Genomic DNA, 20,531 nt, shown 5'->3' with positions numbered 1-20,531 from the left:
TGTGTAGGGTGTGATCGAAAGATTCTGTGTCAAGGGACGTCTTTTGTTTTAAAATTTTCTCATACACCTTTCCCCATAATGGATCTCTTCTTTGCTCTTTTACTATGTGGTGCTTTTCCTAAACTTGATGCTCAAGAGGGATGACCCTTCTCTTGTCAGACACATCCGTCTATAGCACTGAAATAGAAGCATTATCCCCTGAACCATCATTTTCCTTAGACTTGGGGTCCAATGATCTGGACAGATAATCTGCAACCACGTTAGTCAATCCAGGAATATACTCCACTCTCAAGCTGAATTCCTGCATCTCCAACGCCCACCTGATTATCCTCTGGTTTTTGTCTTTCATCGAGGAAATAAACGACAGAGGTTTGTGATTGGATTGCAGGACATATTGTTGGCCTAGGAGCATGTACTTAAATTTTCGTAAGGCGTAAATGATGGCTAACGCCTCCTTCTCTATCACCGAGTAGTTTAATTCAGAAAGGGAGAGCTTCCTGCTGATGAAGGCAATGGGCTTGAATCACTCCCCTTCTTCTACTACAGAGGCTATCATATCAAAGGAGGCATCCACCAAAAGATAGAATGTCTGCCCTAGTTTAGGATAGGTCAGCACCAGAGATTGTGTTAAAGCAATGTTTAAAAGGCAATGCACTTGCTGTTGTTCCCTTCCCCATTCAAATCTTTTTCCCTTTTTCGTTAGCCTGACTATGGGCTCCATTAATTTCAAACAATAGGGGATGAACTTTTGGTAAAAATTTACCATGCCCAGATATCTCCTGACTTGTCTTACGGTGTTGGGAATCTTGGCCATTAGGATGGCAGTAACATTACTATCAGTGGGTTTTATCCCATTCCTGCTAACTCTATGATCAAGATACTCCACTTCCTTAAGGAAGAACTTGCACTTCGAATACTTTAAAGAAAGTTGGGCTTCATTCAACCTGCTCATAACATCAGTCAGCAATCTACAGTGTTCCTTAATACTGGATGAGTAGACCAGGAGATCGTCCTGGAAACATATTACTCCCTCTCCTAACATGTCATGCAGAACAGAGTTCATCAAGCATTGGAAACTCATGGCTGAGTTCCTAGCTCCCTGAGGAAGGCGGCACATTTGGTACTTTTGCCACCTGGTGGTGAAAGCAAAGTACTTCCTGTCTTCCTCCCTCAGAGGGATTTGGAAATAGCCAGAGTTTAGGTCCAATTTTGAAAAATATTCAGCTCCTTCCAATCCAATCAACAGGTCCTCAATCTTGCAAACAGGGAAGTCAATGAGTTTTGTTACTTTATTTACTTCCCTTAAATCCAAGACAAACCTCAAACCCCCATCAAGTTTTTCTACCAATATAAAGGGGCTGTTCCACCGGGAGCTTGATTTCTCTATAATTCCAGCCTTTTCATAATCCACTAACGACTTCTTGAGGTTGTCCATGTGTTTGAGGGGTGTCTGATATTGCCTTACATATACAGGTGCATCAGAAGTGACCGCGACTGCGTGTTGGATTCTTTTCGTGCAAGAAAGTGAACTAATCTCCTCAGTAAATAACTTGGGATACCGATGGAAGACTACAACAAAGAATTCCACGATGAGAACCCTGTCCTGCTCAGAGCTCGAGAGCCAAAAGGCGTCTGAGATTAACTTCTTTTTCCACATATTGGCATTTTCACGACTATGGTTTGTTTCAATTTCCATTGTCATGCCTATCTCATCATCAGACTTCATTAGGCATTTTGGCCTATACTTCTTCCCACACAAGGCTAGTGTCTTACTGGAGAAGTCACACATGAATTGATTCTCCTCCAGAAAGTCGAGGCCCAGTATTACTTGACTGCTGGTGTCTGCCACTTCCGGAAGCACAACCAATTCATGTGTGGATTCAAATGGAAAACAAGGCATGGAGATCTTAGAGCTGACTTTTAACTTTGAGGAGAGCTCAACTTTAGCAATACCAATGATTTTGATGGGTTCGGATATCTCAGTGAGGTTATCAGTGCTACCGTTTTGGAATTCTCTAACTAATTGTATTGGCACCACTGATATGTTAGCTCCAGTATCAAGGAGAAATTTATAAGGGACACCTCCAATTGTACCCTCTACTAGGGACAGAGATCTTTCCTTTCCCGCTTTTGCTATTGAGACTGATTGCATTTTGTGTCCCCCTTTTATGTTGCTTCTATTCTTTGTCGTTAACTTGTTTTCAGTTTTCTCTAATTTTATTTCGCACATATTGGAACCCAATAAACCAGAACTCCACTTTTGAACAATGGTTTGTTCTGGCCCATTAATTGTTTTTCTTTAATTTTTGTCCTTAAGAGTGAGGCCTGAGTCATTTCCTCTACTAATTTTTCTTGTTTTATGGCTAGAGCCAAACATCCATCTAATTACTGGGCCCTTTTCTTAATTATCACCTTCCTTAGGTTGTCACATAGACCGACCTTAAACTGTTGGAGAGCTAGCCATCTCAGATGGGGATTCCTCTTCTGGGGAAGACATTCTCATTGTTTTGGTAATGGATACTATTCTGTCTAGAAATTCAATTACTCCTTCACCATCCTTTTGTATGCAGTGGTATAGTTCCCATAAAACTTCGGGGCCTTCTTTCCTCCGAGAGTACTTGGATATTAGTAGTTGCTTAAATTCCAGGTACTCTGTGGTTTTTCTAATCATGGGGGAGGAGGACAGGTAGGCTTCAGCCTCACCTACTAAATTGCTACAAGCCAAAGCCAGTAGTTGGAGGTCATTCCAGCCCCCTTTTTCCTTTAGCTTTTCTATATAATAAAAAAACGTGATCACGTCATCATCCTTCTCCCCCGAAAATTTTGGAAACACTTGATGGGAATTCATGCACCTGACGGACTCATTAATTTTCATTATTCAACTATTAGGTGGGTTTGACATGTTTGCCTCTTGGTTTACAATAAATGTTACTGAAGTATTCTAATATACTATTTTTCTCACTAGTCTTTTGCCTGCCTGATATGAATTCAAAGACCAACTCACTGTGATCGATCTATTTACTAACTTTTGTTTTCGGGATCGAATCACATCCTGTCGGCTGACTGCACCATTTGTTATATCCTCTAATTTTATAATTTGTCCCTTTTAGCCTTTAAGGTTAGTCTACACTTAACTCGTTGTTCTCTTAAACCTTTCCCCTTTTTAAACAAACAAAATCTTTGGCCGCTCTTAAGTTTAATCACGTGTAGGATACTTAATGATTAGGGCTTTGTCCTAGATTGAGACGCGGCCATTAAACATATCTTCTGAGACAGTCCACCTGATAAGCATTGACAAATTTATTTTTTAACTGCGCCAGCCAATGCCGAGGATAGATGAGACTCTTATCCAGGATGGCTCTCTCAGAGTGACACACAGTAACTACAGTAAATTTCTAACTTCTGTTCACTATATGCTTGCATGCAGTCATGGTCCGCTTTGTTAAATTACACATGTGGGTTCTTCTCGCTAAGTTCGATAATAATTTTATGAGTGGCTGTTTGAATTCATATACTAAACCAGATCAGGCAGGTACTAAGAAACATATTTATTAATTAAAGAAATGATACATGAAAGTCTTAATTCTAGGTAATCTGAATCAAATTTTAGTAAGATCTCTGGTTCATTACTACTAATGAAATACATGAACAAATTTACTTGGACCACCTCTATGTGTAACCTAACATTATCGCATCACAAGTTATCACACATTCTACACTCACGTAGTCACCAGTTATATCACTTAACACAGCACAATTAATTCATACAAATTAAATAGGCCCTTCTAGGCAGACAGTTCTCAAACAAAGATGGGTCTATGCCAAGTTGGAGGCAGTTCCTAAAGTTCCATATAATAAGTCCACTACACAAAATGTTCTTTGGAAAACACACAATTCCTTAACTGTGAATACATAATACAAGAGTCTACATTACCGTCTTTGAAATGATACTCGTTCCTGCCTTGATTTCTCTATAATCTGGGCATCAAGGCTTCTTTTCAGTCTGCTGTTCGTCTGGTCACCTTCGACAACTGTATGGCCAGATTCTCAGCAGGAAGGGCGATAGGGCTCAGGAGCTTAGCCAGAAGGACGGCATCTACTTGGTTTTTCCGTCTCACGATATAGCATAGCTATCCTAGTCCAAGGAAATAGCTAGCCCTATTCCTTACGCTGCGGCAGACGACTCATACCTTCCATGGCCAGCCTGGAACTTCTCTGTAGGTGCGGACTGGACCAACATCCGAGAGGTCAGGAAACAGGAACCAAAAAAAGCCGGGAGTGGGGGTTGCTTGACCTTTTTGTTTTCATGCTCTTCCCGGGGTTTCTCGTATATCGCAATGCCTGCCAATGCGGTCACGTGGGTTTTCGTCACGCCGTCCAGCTCCTTCCACTACATCGCACATGCTCTTGGCATGTTTTCTTAGAAAGCGCTCTAGTTTCTCTTTCTCATAATCCCCCCCCCGGCACATGTAACATTGGACGATCAAAAGGTGACCCTTGGACTCTGGCTTACAGATTTTGCTATCTCATGACACATAAAATGGGGTTCTTAAATTAATTCAATGCATTAAATAATTTTTCTATCAGACCCTTATACATAACAGGTTAGGTCTTACAATTTTCTTTCATTTGTTATATAATTTCTTACTCCTATCTTAGTGTTATATACATATATATACATTTCCAGTTTATAGCCAACACACCACATTCTCTGCCTATTTTCAAAGAAAGTTGTTCCTGAATAAATAAAAAAAAATGGTAATTCTTTTTCTTTAGTTATTCACAACACTTACATCATCAGGATCATTGGTGTAAAAGAAAAGTTAAACACAACTAAAAACGATTAAATTCATAGTCCATTAGATGTTTCTAACTGTAACATTGAAAAAAATTGAAACATTCGTTACTGAATGTTTGTTGGAACATTGTTATTTGTTGTCACATTCTGTGCTTCATGTGTGTTATCTCCGAGATCTGAGGAAGTTAGATTTTTTATGAATGCTGATCACACTTGGTGTAATATCAAACCTTGGTTTTTGTTGCACTGTGTAGAAATTCTAAGCATTTTTGCCACTTCCTTGAATTTCCTTGTGAAACAGTTTTTATCAATATATAACATGATCATTTTTTTCCCAAAGTACAGCCAGTGGAAGTTGTGTGGAAAGCTAGGCTTGATATGTGTTCTCTTTTTTTTTTTCTATGTCTTTTTTATGTTCTGCCATACGGATTTCTCCTGATCTTCCCATCTTTCCTACATAACAAATGCCACAAGATCAACAGATTTGATAGACCCTCTGGTTTCTTTATGGAATGGTGCGAGGGTTTCGGTGGATGTAGGAATCTTGATATTTTTCTAAAGGGAGAAAAGCTACTTTTAAGTTGTGCTTGTGGAGCAATGTCGGTAATCTGTTTATGACATTTTTGATGTATAATAGTGAGAGTGCGTTCTTGAAATCTTGTTTTTCTACGTTGGTTGTGGGAGCTGTGTTCAGGATTTTCTTGATTATTTTTGGCTCAAATCCATTAAGTGTGAGGTTCTGTGTTAAGTAGTGTAAATTCTTCTCATTTGGCTTTTTTTCCGTGTTGGATATCTTATATGCTCTGTCTCTCAAGGTTTTTATTATACCTATTTTTTGTGAGGGGTGGTGGTGTGGGGCTGCTTTAAGAAATCTTCCTGTAGTTGTTGATTTTCTGTAAACGGAAAAGTTTAAACTTTTTTCTTCTTCATTTTTTTCTATGAGGATATCCAGGAAAGGTAATTTTTATGTTCTTCTGTTTCCAAAGTGAAATTTATATCCTGGTGTATTCTGTTAAGATATTCTTTAAAAACAATCAGGCCTGGCCAAATGACAAAAATGTCATCCACATATCGCAGCCATCTCTTAGGTTTCTTTTGATAGTTTTTAGAGCATTAGTTTCACTGATATAATTTTTGTTATTCACTTCCCTCACCATTGTAATCTCCAAACTTAATTCATCATTATTATTAACATCTGACCTCACACGATGAGTCAGACTCATTGTGTGAGGTACATACACACTACTGCACACAATGCTCATACAACCATGCCTTATACTGATCCAATGTGACAACACACTCAAGCAATGCTTTTTACTCACCAACAACTATGTATGCAAAGAACCTACTCCTCACTCCTCTGCTCACACCCACCTTATAGTTTCCAGCGATAGCCTCTTGTTCTCTCCTCCTCTCCCATTCTATGAAAAATCTTCCATGTGAACCTGATAACAACCCCTGACTAACTTATATGTTTCAATCATATCGCCGCCTTCCCCCTCAACCTCCTATTCATGAGGCTTCGCAACTTACATTCTCTCAATCTGTCCTTGTACTCCACATTCCAAAGACCAGTGACCACCTTTGTGAACCTTCTCTGGATGCTTTCTAAAATATCCTCACATCACCATGAAAACCTGGCAATCAAATCTGTGCCCAATAATCCATATGAAGCCTGATCAAGGCTTTATAACCTCACCACTTCAGAAAATCAGGGTCCTCTGAATCATTGCCATTATCCGATATGATATCTTCACAACTTGTGCAATGTAGTTCCTGAATTTCAGGTCCCTGTCCACCACCTATCCTAGATCTCTCATGTCCTCCACTTCCTTTAAAGTTTCCCCATGAAGTGTATGCGTTGCATCACATCGTTGCTTACCAAATCTCAAAACTTTACACACTTTGCAACATTGAACTGGCAGTTTCACTTACTGACCCATCATGCAATCTATTCAAGTCCTCCTGTAAGGCCATAACATCTGTTTGACTGTGCATTGCTCTCCCAATTTTGCATCATCTGCAAACAGCTGCAGATCACTAGTTAAACCTATCTCACTATTATTAACACACAAATTGAACAACAATGGTCCCAAAACTGCTCACTACACTACACCACTAATGAGCTTCCTCTTTAGGGATACTGCACTTCCATATACAACTTTCTGATACCCATCTGACAGCCAGTCATTGATCCAACACACAAGTCTGTTATCCAATCCAATCTGTTTCAATTTATTTAAGAGCTTGTCATGTGGCAGTCTATCAAAAGCCAATGCAAAATCCAAGTACACCACTGCATATATGCATCTCCCTTGTCCAAGGTATTTGTCACCTTGTTATAGTATATAAGTAAGTTAGTAAAACATGATCTCCCTTTAACAAACCCATGCTGAAAACCATAAAGAACACTGCTGTTATGAACCCTTTTCTGCATCCTACTTCTCACCAATCTCTAGTACCTTCACCACAACTCCAGACATACAGATTGGCCTATAATTTGAAGCCACAGCCTTATCACCATCTTTATGCAGTGGAACAATTTTACCTTCTTTCCACTCCCTTGGAATCTGTGCTGCTGTTGTAAGACTTTTATTAAACAGGAATGCTAATGCAACTGTCAATTTCCTGGAACATTCCCTTAAGACGTATGGTGATAGGACATCAAATCCTATTGCCTTATTGACATCAAGGTAGGTTATTTATTTCCTCAAATACCTCCTGCTCACTCACAATTAAGCCATCCTCTCCTATGTCCTCTACACTTAAGTTGCTCATGATTCCACCCTGAATAGGAAGAAACACCTTTATAAATTGATCACTGAATACCTCAACAATGTCTACTGCAGCAGTTACCATTCTACCATTTTTATTCATCAACATCATCTTACCATGATCATTCTTCCTTCTACTTGCCACATATCTAAAATAACTCTTGGTTTTTCTTTATCTGATTTGCCAATTACTGCTCATACTGCACTTTCATTTTCCTTACTAAGTCACTCTCCTGGCTTGTTCTTTATACTCTTCATGAAACTGATTATTACCATTATTAATCTTGTACTTCCTCCAAAAGTGCTTTCTTTTTCCAGATTTCATGCTTAAGCTCCACATTCATCCATTTTACACCTATCTTATTCAGCATTTTGGCCTTCAGAATACATTCTCACATTGATGCTGTTATGTAATTCTTTGTCAGTTTCCAAGCAGCTTTTATTTTTTTACTGCTCAACTCCTCATTCTACGCTATAGCTCCAAGCTGTCTCTCCTAAGCTTGTCATAATCACTACCCTTATAATTTCACATATACACTTTCCTCACAGAAGTCTGCAAATGGCTAGCCACAACCGAGATGAAACCTGGTGAAAAAAAATCTCAGAGCAGTGATCTAGATGTAAATCAATTGGGGCTTTATACAGTGGAATCACCACTCTTCTATCTTTGTTGATCAGCATTTTTTTAGTATTGTAGCAATCACCTGAGTTACTTTCACCACCTTTGTGATATGTCCCCCAAACTCCAAGTTTCTATCAATTGTCATCCAAATATCTCTTGCCTCCTCCCCCTACAGTTCTTCTAAACCAGTATAAATTAAAGATACCAAGAAATTATATAATTGGTTTAATCCTTTATATAAGTGTAAGCAAACAAAGTTTGCACCTGAAGTATTTTCAGGACTGGGGCAACTCGTGTATAGAAGCTAATGACTTCACATCACTTGCCTTAGTATCCCATAATGCAAAGCATCATGGAGTACTCATTATTATTATTAATATTAATAATATTAATATAATATTATCAATATATTATTAATATTATCATTCATCTGTTAGGTACTAAATTCATCTAAAAAATGATCACAGTAAATGATAACAGATAAAAAAACCCAAAACCTCTCAAACTGACTACTGTACTAGTGGTCAGTTTGCCCATTTAAAAATACAATCATCTGCTCAAGACATTAGTTTCATTTTGTCTAGCTATTTCTTCTCTCCCATAGTCCTAAATGGACCGTTGGGTCACTCATGGCTGGTAGGCCATGAGTGATATTCTTTGTTAGCCTCCACCAATCATCTCGGTCTCTTGTTCTTGATGTCAGTTGAGAAAGGGAGGAATTTGTCCATTTTTTTGATGTTATCAGTCCATTTTAATCGAGGTCGGCCCTAACCCTTGATCCCAGAATGATTCTTTCTAGTGCTTGCTTTGGAATGCCATTAGCCCTCTCCACATGTCCAAACCATTTCCTCTGTCTTCTTCTGATGACTGTCAGAATATTTTCCCTTTTTTCTCCCGTCTATTGAATCAATCAGTTTTTGGACATTTTCATTGGTTTCATGAGCAGTATAGGTAATTCTCAGAAGTCTTCTGTAATTTGTTTTCATTTCAAAAGACAGGAGTCTCCTCTCATCTTCCCTCATCTTCTCCAGGCTTCCTAACCATACAAGAGGATAGAATTCACCAACGTCAATTAGTCTTAGTCGTTGTGATTGCAATTCTGTTATCTCCCCACAATGGTTTTAACTTCTGTAGGGCCACAGTTGCCTTAGCAATTCGGTATTTAATGTCAGTTTTTCAGTGACCATCTTGACCCAATGTGCTTCCAAGATAAGTGAAGTTGTTTACATTCTCAATTCGTTTATTGCCAATTTGTATCTTTAAGAATTCAATGTCTGATTTTGAGGTTATCATTGTTTTTGTTTTTTGTAGGTTTATGTATAATCCATATTTTTTTAATGTTCCGAAAACGTGGCTGGTTATCTCTTGTAATTCTTCTTCACTTTCTACCAGAAGATTGATATCGTCTGCAAAATGTAAGTTATTTATTCTTAATACGCTAACTACTATTCCAGTGTCATATTCATGAAGGGCTTCATCTATGACGTATTCCAGAAAACCATTAAAAAGAAGAGGGGGACAAGATGCATACCTGTCTTAACCCCCCCCCGTTCTGCCTGGAACAGTTCACTGCTGTAATTTTTAATTTCAATTCTCATATCAGATAAGGAGTAAAGAGATTTAATAATCCTGATGATTTTGTTGTCAATACCATAATGTTCTAAAATTTTCCATAATGCTTCGTGCCATATTGAGTCAAAAGCTTATTGAAGGTCTAAAAAGTTGTGACAGATTATTTTGTTATGTTCAATGTATTTTTCGCCTATTATGTGTATTGTAAAAATATGGTCGATTGTACTTCTGGAAACCTGCTTGTTCATTTGATAGTTTGCTTTCTATTTTCTTTTCAATTCTTGACAATAGTATTTTTAACAGGATTTTGCTTGGATGACTAATAAGGCTTATTATGCTGTAATTGCTACATTTATTGCTGTTTCCCTTTTTAGGAATAGGTACAAGGACAGAAGTCTGCCAATCAGAAGCCAAGTCTCTGTGTTCCATGCATCCTGGAATAAATTTAGCAAGGTATCTATGATGATGTCACCTCCTTCGCATATCAGTTCCATTGCAACACCATCAATTCCCAGTGATTTTCCTCTTTTTGAGGAGCTAACTGCTGCAATGACTCCTTCTTTTAATATCAGGTAATATCCTTCCTCCGAACCTCATGGCAAAATTCCATCCAAAATATCGTCAATCAATTGAGGGTCCTTTTGAAAATGCTTGGTTATTTTTAGAAATTATGGACTTTATAACTGTGTTATAAATAACTCTTTTAATATCCCGAAGTTTCGATCTTCATATTAAGATCATCATCTGGAGCATATACAAATATACAGGACAAGCTAAGTTACATTACATACAGTAAGCTAAAGAAACAATGAATTGAACACAAATTATTCTACTGGCATGACCTCTAGTGAAAAAAAAAAAAATAATAATTATTTATAAACTACATCAAGCTAAATTCTATTTATGATAACATGAATAAACATTCTTTCTTACAGATAGTTTTCTTTCAGTAACAATGATGTCCTATTTTTAGCATTACAATTGTTATTTTTGATTTAGGATTCTGGATTTACTACAGTCCTGTTTATAGTTGCTCTTAGACAGGAAGGTTCCATGAGTCGAATATATGCCTTCTATATGTTTGGGATTTTTAGACCATCATTATTGTTCAGATTAGGGTGGTTGGTAATAATCTCACAGGCTTCCTTAAATTTGTGTTCATACCATGTTTTGGTGTGATGTAGACAACTAGTGCTTTTCCAGTCAATTTTATGTAAGGTGTTCAAGGGCATGATCAGAAAAACCAGCTTCACCATAATTCTTATATTAATGTGTTGTTTATGTTCTTTATGTCTGATAGGAATTGTGCGTCCTGTTTCTCCTATGTATTGTATGTTTTACAGGTGCAAAAAATACGGTATACTCCAAAGACCCACTCCCTCCGCTGGCCCACCCTGGAGTATACTGTATTTATTGCACCTGTAACATACCATATATAGGAGAAACAGGATGCACAATTCCTATCAGACAAAAAGAACATAAACAACACATTAAATATAATAATTATGGTGAAGCTGGCCTTTCTGATCATGTCCTGAACACCTTACATAGAATTGACTGGAAAAGCACAAGTTTTCTACATCACACCAAAACATGTATGAACGCAAATTTAAAGAAGTCTGTCAGATTATTACCAACCACCCCAATCTGAACAATAACGATGGTCTAAAAATCCCAAATACAGGGTGTTCGGGATAAATTTGACATATTTATAATTAATTATATTTTTCCGTAAGTTACATGTATTAACACACACTTCTCTTCATTTAAAAGTTTGGACCCTTCTTCATTCATATACAAGATGTCAGAAAGGATGGATAGCTGGAACCCACCTGAATCATGGAAGAGAATAACTTGTATCATGATGATTCGTGCCCGCCATCAAAATAAGGATATTACGACTGCTGCCCAATGCTCCCTGAATACAGTAAAAACAATCAGGCATGAACTAGAGACTTGCAATGGTGACTACGAGGATGTAGCAAGAAGAAAGATCCCTAGCAGACGATCTGATTGCGTTCGTACAGCAGAATTCCTCGCAAATCTGCAGGAACAGGTGTTGAAGAACCCTGGCATTGGAATTCGGGCTTTGTTCGTGGAGTTGCTAACTGTAGTCAAGCCCTGGATAACAAGGGTAGCCAATGGTAGGCCGTATGTATGGCAGCAGGATTCGGCCCCTTGCCACACCTCTGGGAAAAGTCAAAAATGGTTGTCTGAAAATTTCTACGACTTCACCAGTCCAAATGTTTGGCCTCCAAACTCCCCAGACCTTAACCCCATGGATTATTTTGTATGGGGCGCAGTTGAAAAAGACACCAATCGCACTTCCAGTAATACAAAAGCCCAGTTAATGGATAAAATTAAAACAGTTTTTGCGGCCCTTCCCAGGGAGACTGTAGCATCAGCTTGTTCGAGGTTCCGAAGCAGAATTGAAGCTGTGATCGATGCTAATGGTGGTTATTTTCAGTAAATCTTGTTGATAGTATTGTAATTAACTCTGCCTGTAATGTTTTTTTGTCAATTCATTAAATTTAATAGATACAAAGAAGATTTTCTTTTTCCTTACGAAACTGTCAAATTTATCCCGAACACCCTGTATATGGAAGGCATATATTCACTAACGGAAGCTCCCTCTCTAAGAGAGGAAGATTCCGTTAGTGAAACAGGACTGTAGAAAAATCCAGGATCCTAAATCAAAAATTACAATTGTAATGCTAAAAATAGGACATCATTGTTACTGAAAGAAAACTATCTGTAAGAAAAAACGTTTTCATGCTATCATATATTAAATCACTTAAGGAATTGAACAACGTAGATATGAATATAAATTAAATTACACTTTAATAAATATTTCCAATATTTCAGCAACATCATGTTGCCAACTTCAAAAGGAACTTACAAAAAAGGCATGTGCACGTAGGCACTACAACACAGTAACTGAGAATGAAGAGATGCAGCTATTGTTCTCCTAAAAGTCCTGATGGTGCCCTCTAGGGGGTAAGTAGGTGTTCTTGGCCGTTGGGCTGAAGGTCTGCTGATGTAAGCTTCCCAAATTTGGGGAAGTCGCATACAACCAAATTTGTTTAGGTTTGGAGAATTTCTTAGGGCTGAGGCTGACTGCATAAATAGTCTTTCGAAGTTGTATTTGCTATGGTGTATTACTGTAGCGTTCTTCCACTGTATTCTGTGGAGTGTATCCAGAGCATGGTCTGCAAGACCAGAATGGCTGTACTTGTGAAAACGGATGTAGTCCTTGTGTTCAGAAATTCTGATATTCGCTGTCCTGCCTGTTTGGCCAAAGTAAGACAGTTTACAGCTGCAAGGGACCTGGTATACACTAGGTAGGTCTAGGGAAAGTGGTTGGTCTTTAGTGGAGCAGATAAGGGATGCCAATTTTCTGTATGGCCTGTAACAGGAGGTCAGGTCATGTCTTTTTAAGATTTTGGTAATTTTTTCCGAGGTGCCTCGGGTGTAGGGAATGGTGATGGATATAGAGTAATCCTTGTTGTGGAGGAGGGAAGGGGGGCTGTGGTTTGTAGGTTTTAATATTTTTTGGATTTTTTTGGGGGGGGGGGGATAGCCATTGGCTGAGAAAGTGTTGAGGATGTGATTTAGTTCAGTGTTTAGGGCCATGTCGTTAGAACAGATTAGTTTAGCCCTGTTGTATAGTGTTTTCACCACTCCATATTGTTGTGGGGGGGGGGGATTGTTGGTGAATGTATCTGCCTGTATGGGTGGGTTTTCTATAAACTGAGAAAACCAAGGTTCCTCCAGGCTGGCAGGCGACTAGTGTGTCTAGGAAAGGGAGGCTGTTGTTTTCCTCTTTTTCCAGGGTGAACTTGATTCTGGGGTGTTGGTTGTTTAAGTGTGTTAAGGAGAGGAGTGTTTCAGAGACATGTGGCCAAATAGCGAACACATCATCAACCTCACAAGGACTACATCCGTTTTCACAAGTACAGTCATTCTGGCCTTGCAGACCATGCTCTGGATACACGCCACAGAATATGGTAGAAGAAAGTTACAGTAATACACCATAGCAAATACAACTTCGAAAGACTATTTATGGAATCAGCCTCAGCCCTAAGAAACTCTCCAAACCTCAACAAATTTGGTTGTATGCAACGGCCCCAAATTTGAGAGGCTTACATCAGCAGACCTTCAGCCCAACGGCCAAGAACACCTACTTAGCCCACTAGACGGCACCATCAGGACTTTTAGGAGAACAATAGCTTCATCTCTTCATTCTCAGTTACTGTGTTGTAGTGCCTACGTGCACATGCCTTTTTTTTTTGTAAGTTCCTTTTGAAGTTGGCAAAATTACGGAAATATTTATTAAAGTGTAATTTAATTTATATTCGTTATCTACATTGTTCAATTCCTTAAGTGATTTAATAATGCATAACCAACGTATAAGCCTGTCTATGAGGATCATGCTATCATAAATAGAATTTAGCTTGATGTAGTTTATAAATAATTAATTATTATATTTTTTTTTCCACCAGAGGTCATGCCAGTAGAATAACTTGTGATCAATTCATTGTTTCTTTAGCTTACTGTATGTAATGTAACTTAGCTTGTCCTGTATATTTGTATATGCTCCAGATGATGATCTTAATATGAAGACTGAAACATCGGGATATTAAAAGATTATTTATAACACGGTTATAAAGTCCATAATTTCTAAAATGAATGCTGATCACCGTGTACACTAAAAGAAAGGAAAAAGCTTAGTTATGTAACATTTCCATCTATCAACAACTATTCTCTGCAATTAAGTGCAGTAAAAGGTTAACCAAACCTTTTACTGCAATTAATTGCAGTAAAAGGTTTGGTTAACTTATTGATAATTTGAAAAGCATTTTTAGGATTATTTAAGTCCTCTTCTATATTTTTGCATTCATCTAGTATCTATAAGTTTCTAGCATGTTTGATTTCTTTTTTAATAATCTTAGTAATATTTTTATACTGTTCTCTATTATCACCACTATTAATATGAGATTTCAAATATCTTCTTTAATTGCATAGGTCCAAAATATTTTTGGTTATCCATGGTTTATTGATTTTCCTTCTGTATAGAAGAATTTCTTCAGCTGTCTCAGTTATCTTTTGTGAGAAGTATTTGGTTTTAGATTTGATATTATTATATTTCTTGAAGCTTGTGTCAAAATTTTGTTTTAATTTGTATTTATATAGTGTATTTATTTGGGAATCTTTTAATTTTTCTATATTATATCTTTTATGAGTTGATTTTGTAGGTAATATTTCCCCTCATTTTCATATTCACAGTTGTGATGACCATATTGTGGTCGCTGCCAATGTCAGCTCCAGGAAATGATCTGGTTCTTGTGAGGTTGATGGAGTTTTTAAATTTTGTGATTATAAGAATAAAGTCAATTTGGTTGTGTGTTTTTCCATTAGGGGAATCCATGTCCATCTTCTGGAAGGTTTATGGGGAAAAAGTGTTAGTAATGGTGAGTTCATTTTGTGAGGTAAAATTGATCAATTCAAAACCTCTTTCGTTTGTCTCCCCCATAGCCATACGGTCTGATAAATGGGAGAAAATCCTTGCCGATGTTTGTTTCAATTTTGGCATTCCAATCGCCTTGTACAATCAAAAGGTCTTTTCTATTCGCTCTGGTGACTGTTGCATTAAGTTGACCATAAAACTCCTCTACCTCAGAGTACTCGTGGCCTGTGGTTGGGGCATAGACTTGTGTGATGGTGATATTGAGTGGTTTTCCTCCTAGATGGACTAGAGCAATTCTACTATTGATATGATTGAATTCCATGACAGAATTTCGTGATGATTTGTGTATCAAAAACCCGACACCTTTTTTTGCTGCAGTCACACACAGAGTAAAGAAGCAAATGTCCTTCATCTGTTGTTAGCTCTCCTGTTTTGGGCCATCGAATTTCACAAAGTCCCATAATGTTCCATTCATATCTTTTTAGTTCGTGCTGTAGTAATTTGAGTTGACCTGATTGTAGTACAGTTCTAATATTCCAAGTTCCGGTCATTAAATGGTTGCAGAGTCTGAACCTGGATCCAGTTTTTTCATTATTTTTGTCAGTGATAGTACTGGTGGCAGCGCCACTCACTAACTTCTCATTGCCAGCCCTGGAGGTGCTACCAAATGGCAATGCGGACCTTGCTGAACCGGGCGACGTCCGAGCCGGCATGGTGTGCTGTGTTGAATCCTTCACCATGAATGTCTAAGGGGGCAGTAAATTAAGACAGATGGTGCCAATCTCCTCTTCTGTCTTCGCCTGCTAGCATTTTGCTGGGCATAGTGGGATGGCCTTCACACCTTGGGAGGTCCCTACCAGGAGTAATGGGACTCCTGACGTGCTTCGTCCATCCTGTCCAGGGCCCATTAGTCCTGGGCGGGATGTCTAGCTATTAGCTCTGAACAAATTGCAATCTGCCTAACCTTGGAGCACTGCTCTCGCATTTTTGATGAGCACTTAAACCTCTAAAAATTGTGGATGCTGTTCAGAAGAGTACATTTTAATATTTTTAAATCCCCCCCCCCCCTCCTATATCTCACAAAATCACACATGTGGTTCATAGATAGAAACTATGTTTTTTCCTCTACTGATAATTGCATGGATGCTGTTTTGCATAACTGGCATCCATCATATTCATTTCTGATAAATCTATAGTAACATGAATAATAGTGGCTCAACATCCTTTTACAATTGACTTTCTGACTTACTAAACCTACTCTACAAAAAAGAATCAAAGATCAGTGAGAGTAGCAGGTTTGCTCTTCAAAAAGACTATTAACAGATAACTTCTCTCTTGATTCTTGCTCCCACATGACATTGATTTGCTGTGTGTTCTGCAGTTTCTCATGTGTGGGAGATTAAAAAGTATAGCATTTAGTGATATTTTGCTTCCCATATTCCTTTTCAATATTCCTTTTCAACTTCTATATCTGTTTCTTTTCTACTAGTACAATTAAGTTTACAAGGGTTTACTTTAGTTTCTGATCCTACTGCAATGATACATTCAGTTCAACTAATGACAGTGCTCATAACAATGTCTTAAAAACATTCCCTATACAAATTAGTCTGCATGGTTAGCCAAAAACTGGTCATGATGGTAGTATCCTGATATGGAGATTGTTCTCGTGTACATCACCGAGTCCTATCATCCCCCACTTAACACCCCTTGACTGATTATTATCTGGGGATTGTTTCAGACCAGGTACTGCCCTACATAGTGCAGCACCAATGGATCTGGATCTTCCAGCAAGAAAACACTTCACTGGACTGTGCAAGCATGGTTTGAAAAGTATATCCAAGCAATCGGTGTGCCACCTAATTCTCCTAATAATAGGAATCCCATCATACATTTATGGGATTATTAGAACACAGCATCCATTGGTGATGCCAGTGCTTTGCTTGGTCACTGATCTCCAGGACGTTATTCTGTTTAGTAGGACTACCTCAGACACCTTCCTATAGTCTAGTAGACTCAATGCCAAAATAGGTGAATCAGTTATTTGGGCCATAGGAGGTCCATGTTTTGGCTCATGAATGTATGACAGTGGATCTGAGATTACAAAAAAAAAAAAAAAAAAAAAGCATAACAATGTTAAATTACCATGTTACTGTATATAAAAATGTAACACATACTATGCTGACATGGCTGCATGAAATTATCAATGCTAAATAAAAAAAAGGCACAAAAAAAAAATAAATGTCTTAAAATTTTTTAACACTTTTAATGAGACCTGTAAGTTTTTCTTAATCTAAGTGTAAGTATGCAACTAGGAAGACTTCTCACCATTGTCTGCATATCTGTTGCTGTAGGAAGACCTTCAACAATAACACTGGGTCCTAATGTGCCACCTGCATCTTCTAAAATAAACTGAAAGGAATGACCATGATATTAAATACTGCCACTAAGTGAGTACTTTTATATGCAAATGATGCAAACTGAAAAGAATACTAGTTAGTCATCGAAACATAAAAAAAGCAATATATGACAATGCTGATTTATATTTTTTAAAGGAAGGACAATCAATATCCACTACTGTTAACACCAAGTAAACAAATCACAGATGAATTTCATCACCTGGTGTGATCCCTGCTTAAAGATAGCTGAAAGTGTTATGAAAAAGTTCCATGTTTGGTATGTAGAGGAAGGATTCAGATTATCTAATCCTTATTCAACTTATGGTAGCCAAAATGTACCATAGGTTTATAATAGGTTTTGGATGAGGATGACACAAAATGTTTGCCTTCGAACTTATAAATGTTTCGAAAATAGTCAAGAGCTTATAAAAATATAAATTTTTTTGCATGAATTGTCTTGATACTTTATTGTTTAAAAGATACAAATTCTGTCTAACTGAACATACATTTGCTCTTTTTGTCAATGCTTCTGATTAATTGTTTCTTACTTTCAGAAACTCATGTGGCAAAATCCTGTTTTCACTAGAGACCAGGCAGAAACTCAAAATAGCATAGTGAACTCATGCTAGTAGGTTATAAGTTTTTAGTGAGTCTTCAAAGCTTCAGTAGTATTAAACCTAATATCAAAATTGGAGATGTTAATCTCAGCTCTTTATTTTACGTAGATGTTGTTGTTGTTATTATTATTATTATTAACATCTGACCTCCATGGAGTCAGAGACTCATCGTGTGAGGTACACACTATATTGCACACAATGCTCATCCACCATGCCTTATACTGATTCAATGTGACCACACCTATCAACCACTCTCCATGCAAAAAACTTTCTCCTCACTCCTCTGCTCACCCCCTCCTTACACAGTTTCCAGCAATGGCCTCTTTCTATGTCCCCCTCTCTCTCCCTCTCCCATGCTATGGAAAATCTCTTCCATGTCAACCTGATAACAACCCCTGATTAGCTTATGTGTCTCAATCATATCCTACTTCTTCCTCCTATTCACGAGGTTTTGCAACTTACATTCTCTCAATCTGTCCTCATACTCCACATTCCAAAAACCACTGACCACCTAAAATTTCAGGCTCCACTGAGATTTGAACTCAGATCACTGATTCAAAGTTCAGAGTGCTAACCATTACACCATGGCACCTCATGTAAAAAACTTTTGTCAGACGTGGGATTCGAACTCTCACCCTCTTGCAAAGACCAGATAAAACCTTTTAAATAAATCCAGCACATGACTGCAAGTTTCCCTCACTAAATTGAATAACTGTTGTAATAAATTTGGTATGAAAATCAGGTTCCACTTGGATTTGAACTCAGATCGCTGGATTCAAAGTTCAGAGTGCTAACCATTATACCATGGCACCTGATGTAAAAAAAAGCTTTTGTCAGAAGTGGGATTCGAACCCTCGCCCTCTTGTGAAGACCAGATTTTAAGTCTGGTGCCTTAGACAACTTGGCCATTCTAACTTCTCTACTTCTAAATAAATCCAGTACAAGTCTGTAAGATTCCTGACTAAATTGAATAACTGTTGTAATAAATTTGGTATGAAAATTAGCAATAACAAGACAAAGACAATAAAAATATCAACTGCATCGTGAATGAACCTAAGCACAATTTTTAGTGATGGTAAATTAAATATGGAAATAGACAATAGAATTAACAAAGCTGGTATGATAGTAAGTCAAATGAATAAATTTATATGGAATAAGAAAGAAATTAGTCAACATACTAAATCAGCTGTATACAGTGTTTAAATCAATTTTAACTTATGGATCTGAGAGCTGGGTCAGAAGTAAAACACTTGACCAAAGACCTGAGACCACAGGTGTAAGAGTCCTGAGAAAAAACATTTTTTTTTTTTTAAATAAATATATTGGAAAATTTTTTGGAGATTTGCAACAATTTAAAAAAAAAAACTCACATACGAACTGCACAGCCTAGAAACATTGAAAAAATTAAGAAAAAGTTAGGTATGTCATGAATGCATAAATTATAGTAGACGCTAGTCTATTTTATCATTTACTACCATAAAGTATGCACAAATCTATTATAAAAAGTAAAAATATAATTAATAAAAACCTACGCACACAAACACTTCCAGGCCATACATGGTCATTTGCAGTTGACAAAAATGTAAATGTAATGATGCAGTATTAAATCATAACTGCATAAAATTAACTGTTATTAATTAGTTAAGTTAATTAGCATAAAATAAAAATTTTATAACAACTCATTTATTAGTGTATAGGATAGGCTACTGCAGAGCAATTGTATTAATTGCACTAGACTTTATTGTACAAAGAAACCTGTGGAGAATTCATGACTAAACAAACACACGTAATAACCACAGTAATAAGTTTTAATGAATAAATATTTCATTCTAAGTATCTTAGGACATCGTCAGTACAGTTAATTCAAACAATACTAGGAATAACATACAGTTATGGTGCATGATTACAATGGAATCCCAATATGCGTGCAGTAGCGTGTTATAGAATTAAATTTAAATATATCTGGAGGGGAAAAAAAAAATTATATTAAGCCAGATTTCTGCGGTTTGATGAGACGGAAGTGGTCTTGGTGTTCCGAAATGCGTTTATGAACAGATCTGTCCATAGTAAGACTATTTACAGGAGCATGGAACCTCGTACATGCTAGGTAGCATCAGAAAATTGGAAATAATCAAAAATACAACCATACTAAATGGATATAATCTTAAAACAACTCAAAAAATCATCAGTCACTTCCCTACACATCAACCTAGACAGGAACAAGTCCACAGGATTCCCATACCTTATGTCAAAGGCATCTCTGAACATCTTTCAAAAAATTATGA

The 20,531-nt window shown here is 37.4% G+C and overlaps 1 protein-coding gene and 1 non-coding gene across 2 annotated transcripts in view; both read right to left on the bottom strand.

The window, feature by feature from the left end:
* The window catches only part of unc79 (UNC-79 domain-containing protein), a 1,277,183-nt gene that overhangs the window by 287,832 nt on the left and 968,820 nt on the right, over positions 1–20,531 (bottom strand). The window contains exon 47 of the mRNA XM_090395893.1: positions 17,559–17,642. Coding sequence (XP_090252019.1) covers positions 17,559–17,642 — 84 coding nt within the window. The remainder of the gene's footprint in view (positions 1–17,558; positions 17,643–20,531) is intronic.
* TRNAL-UAA (transfer RNA leucine (anticodon UAA)) lies at positions 19,078–19,161 on the bottom strand. The gene has a single exon. It is a non-coding gene; the product is annotated as a tRNA-Leu (tRNA).

The sequence above is a fragment of the Typopeltis vanoorti genome, chromosome 1, assembly GCF_054136105.1.
Source record: "Typopeltis vanoorti isolate ZY-2024b chromosome 1, IOZ_Tvanoo_1.0, whole genome shotgun sequence".
Classification (NCBI taxonomy): domain Eukaryota; kingdom Metazoa; phylum Arthropoda; class Arachnida; order Uropygi; family Thelyphonidae; genus Typopeltis; species Typopeltis vanoorti.
The sequence above is the reverse complement of the archived record's forward strand: the minus strand, read 5'-3'. Positions and strand labels throughout refer to the sequence as shown.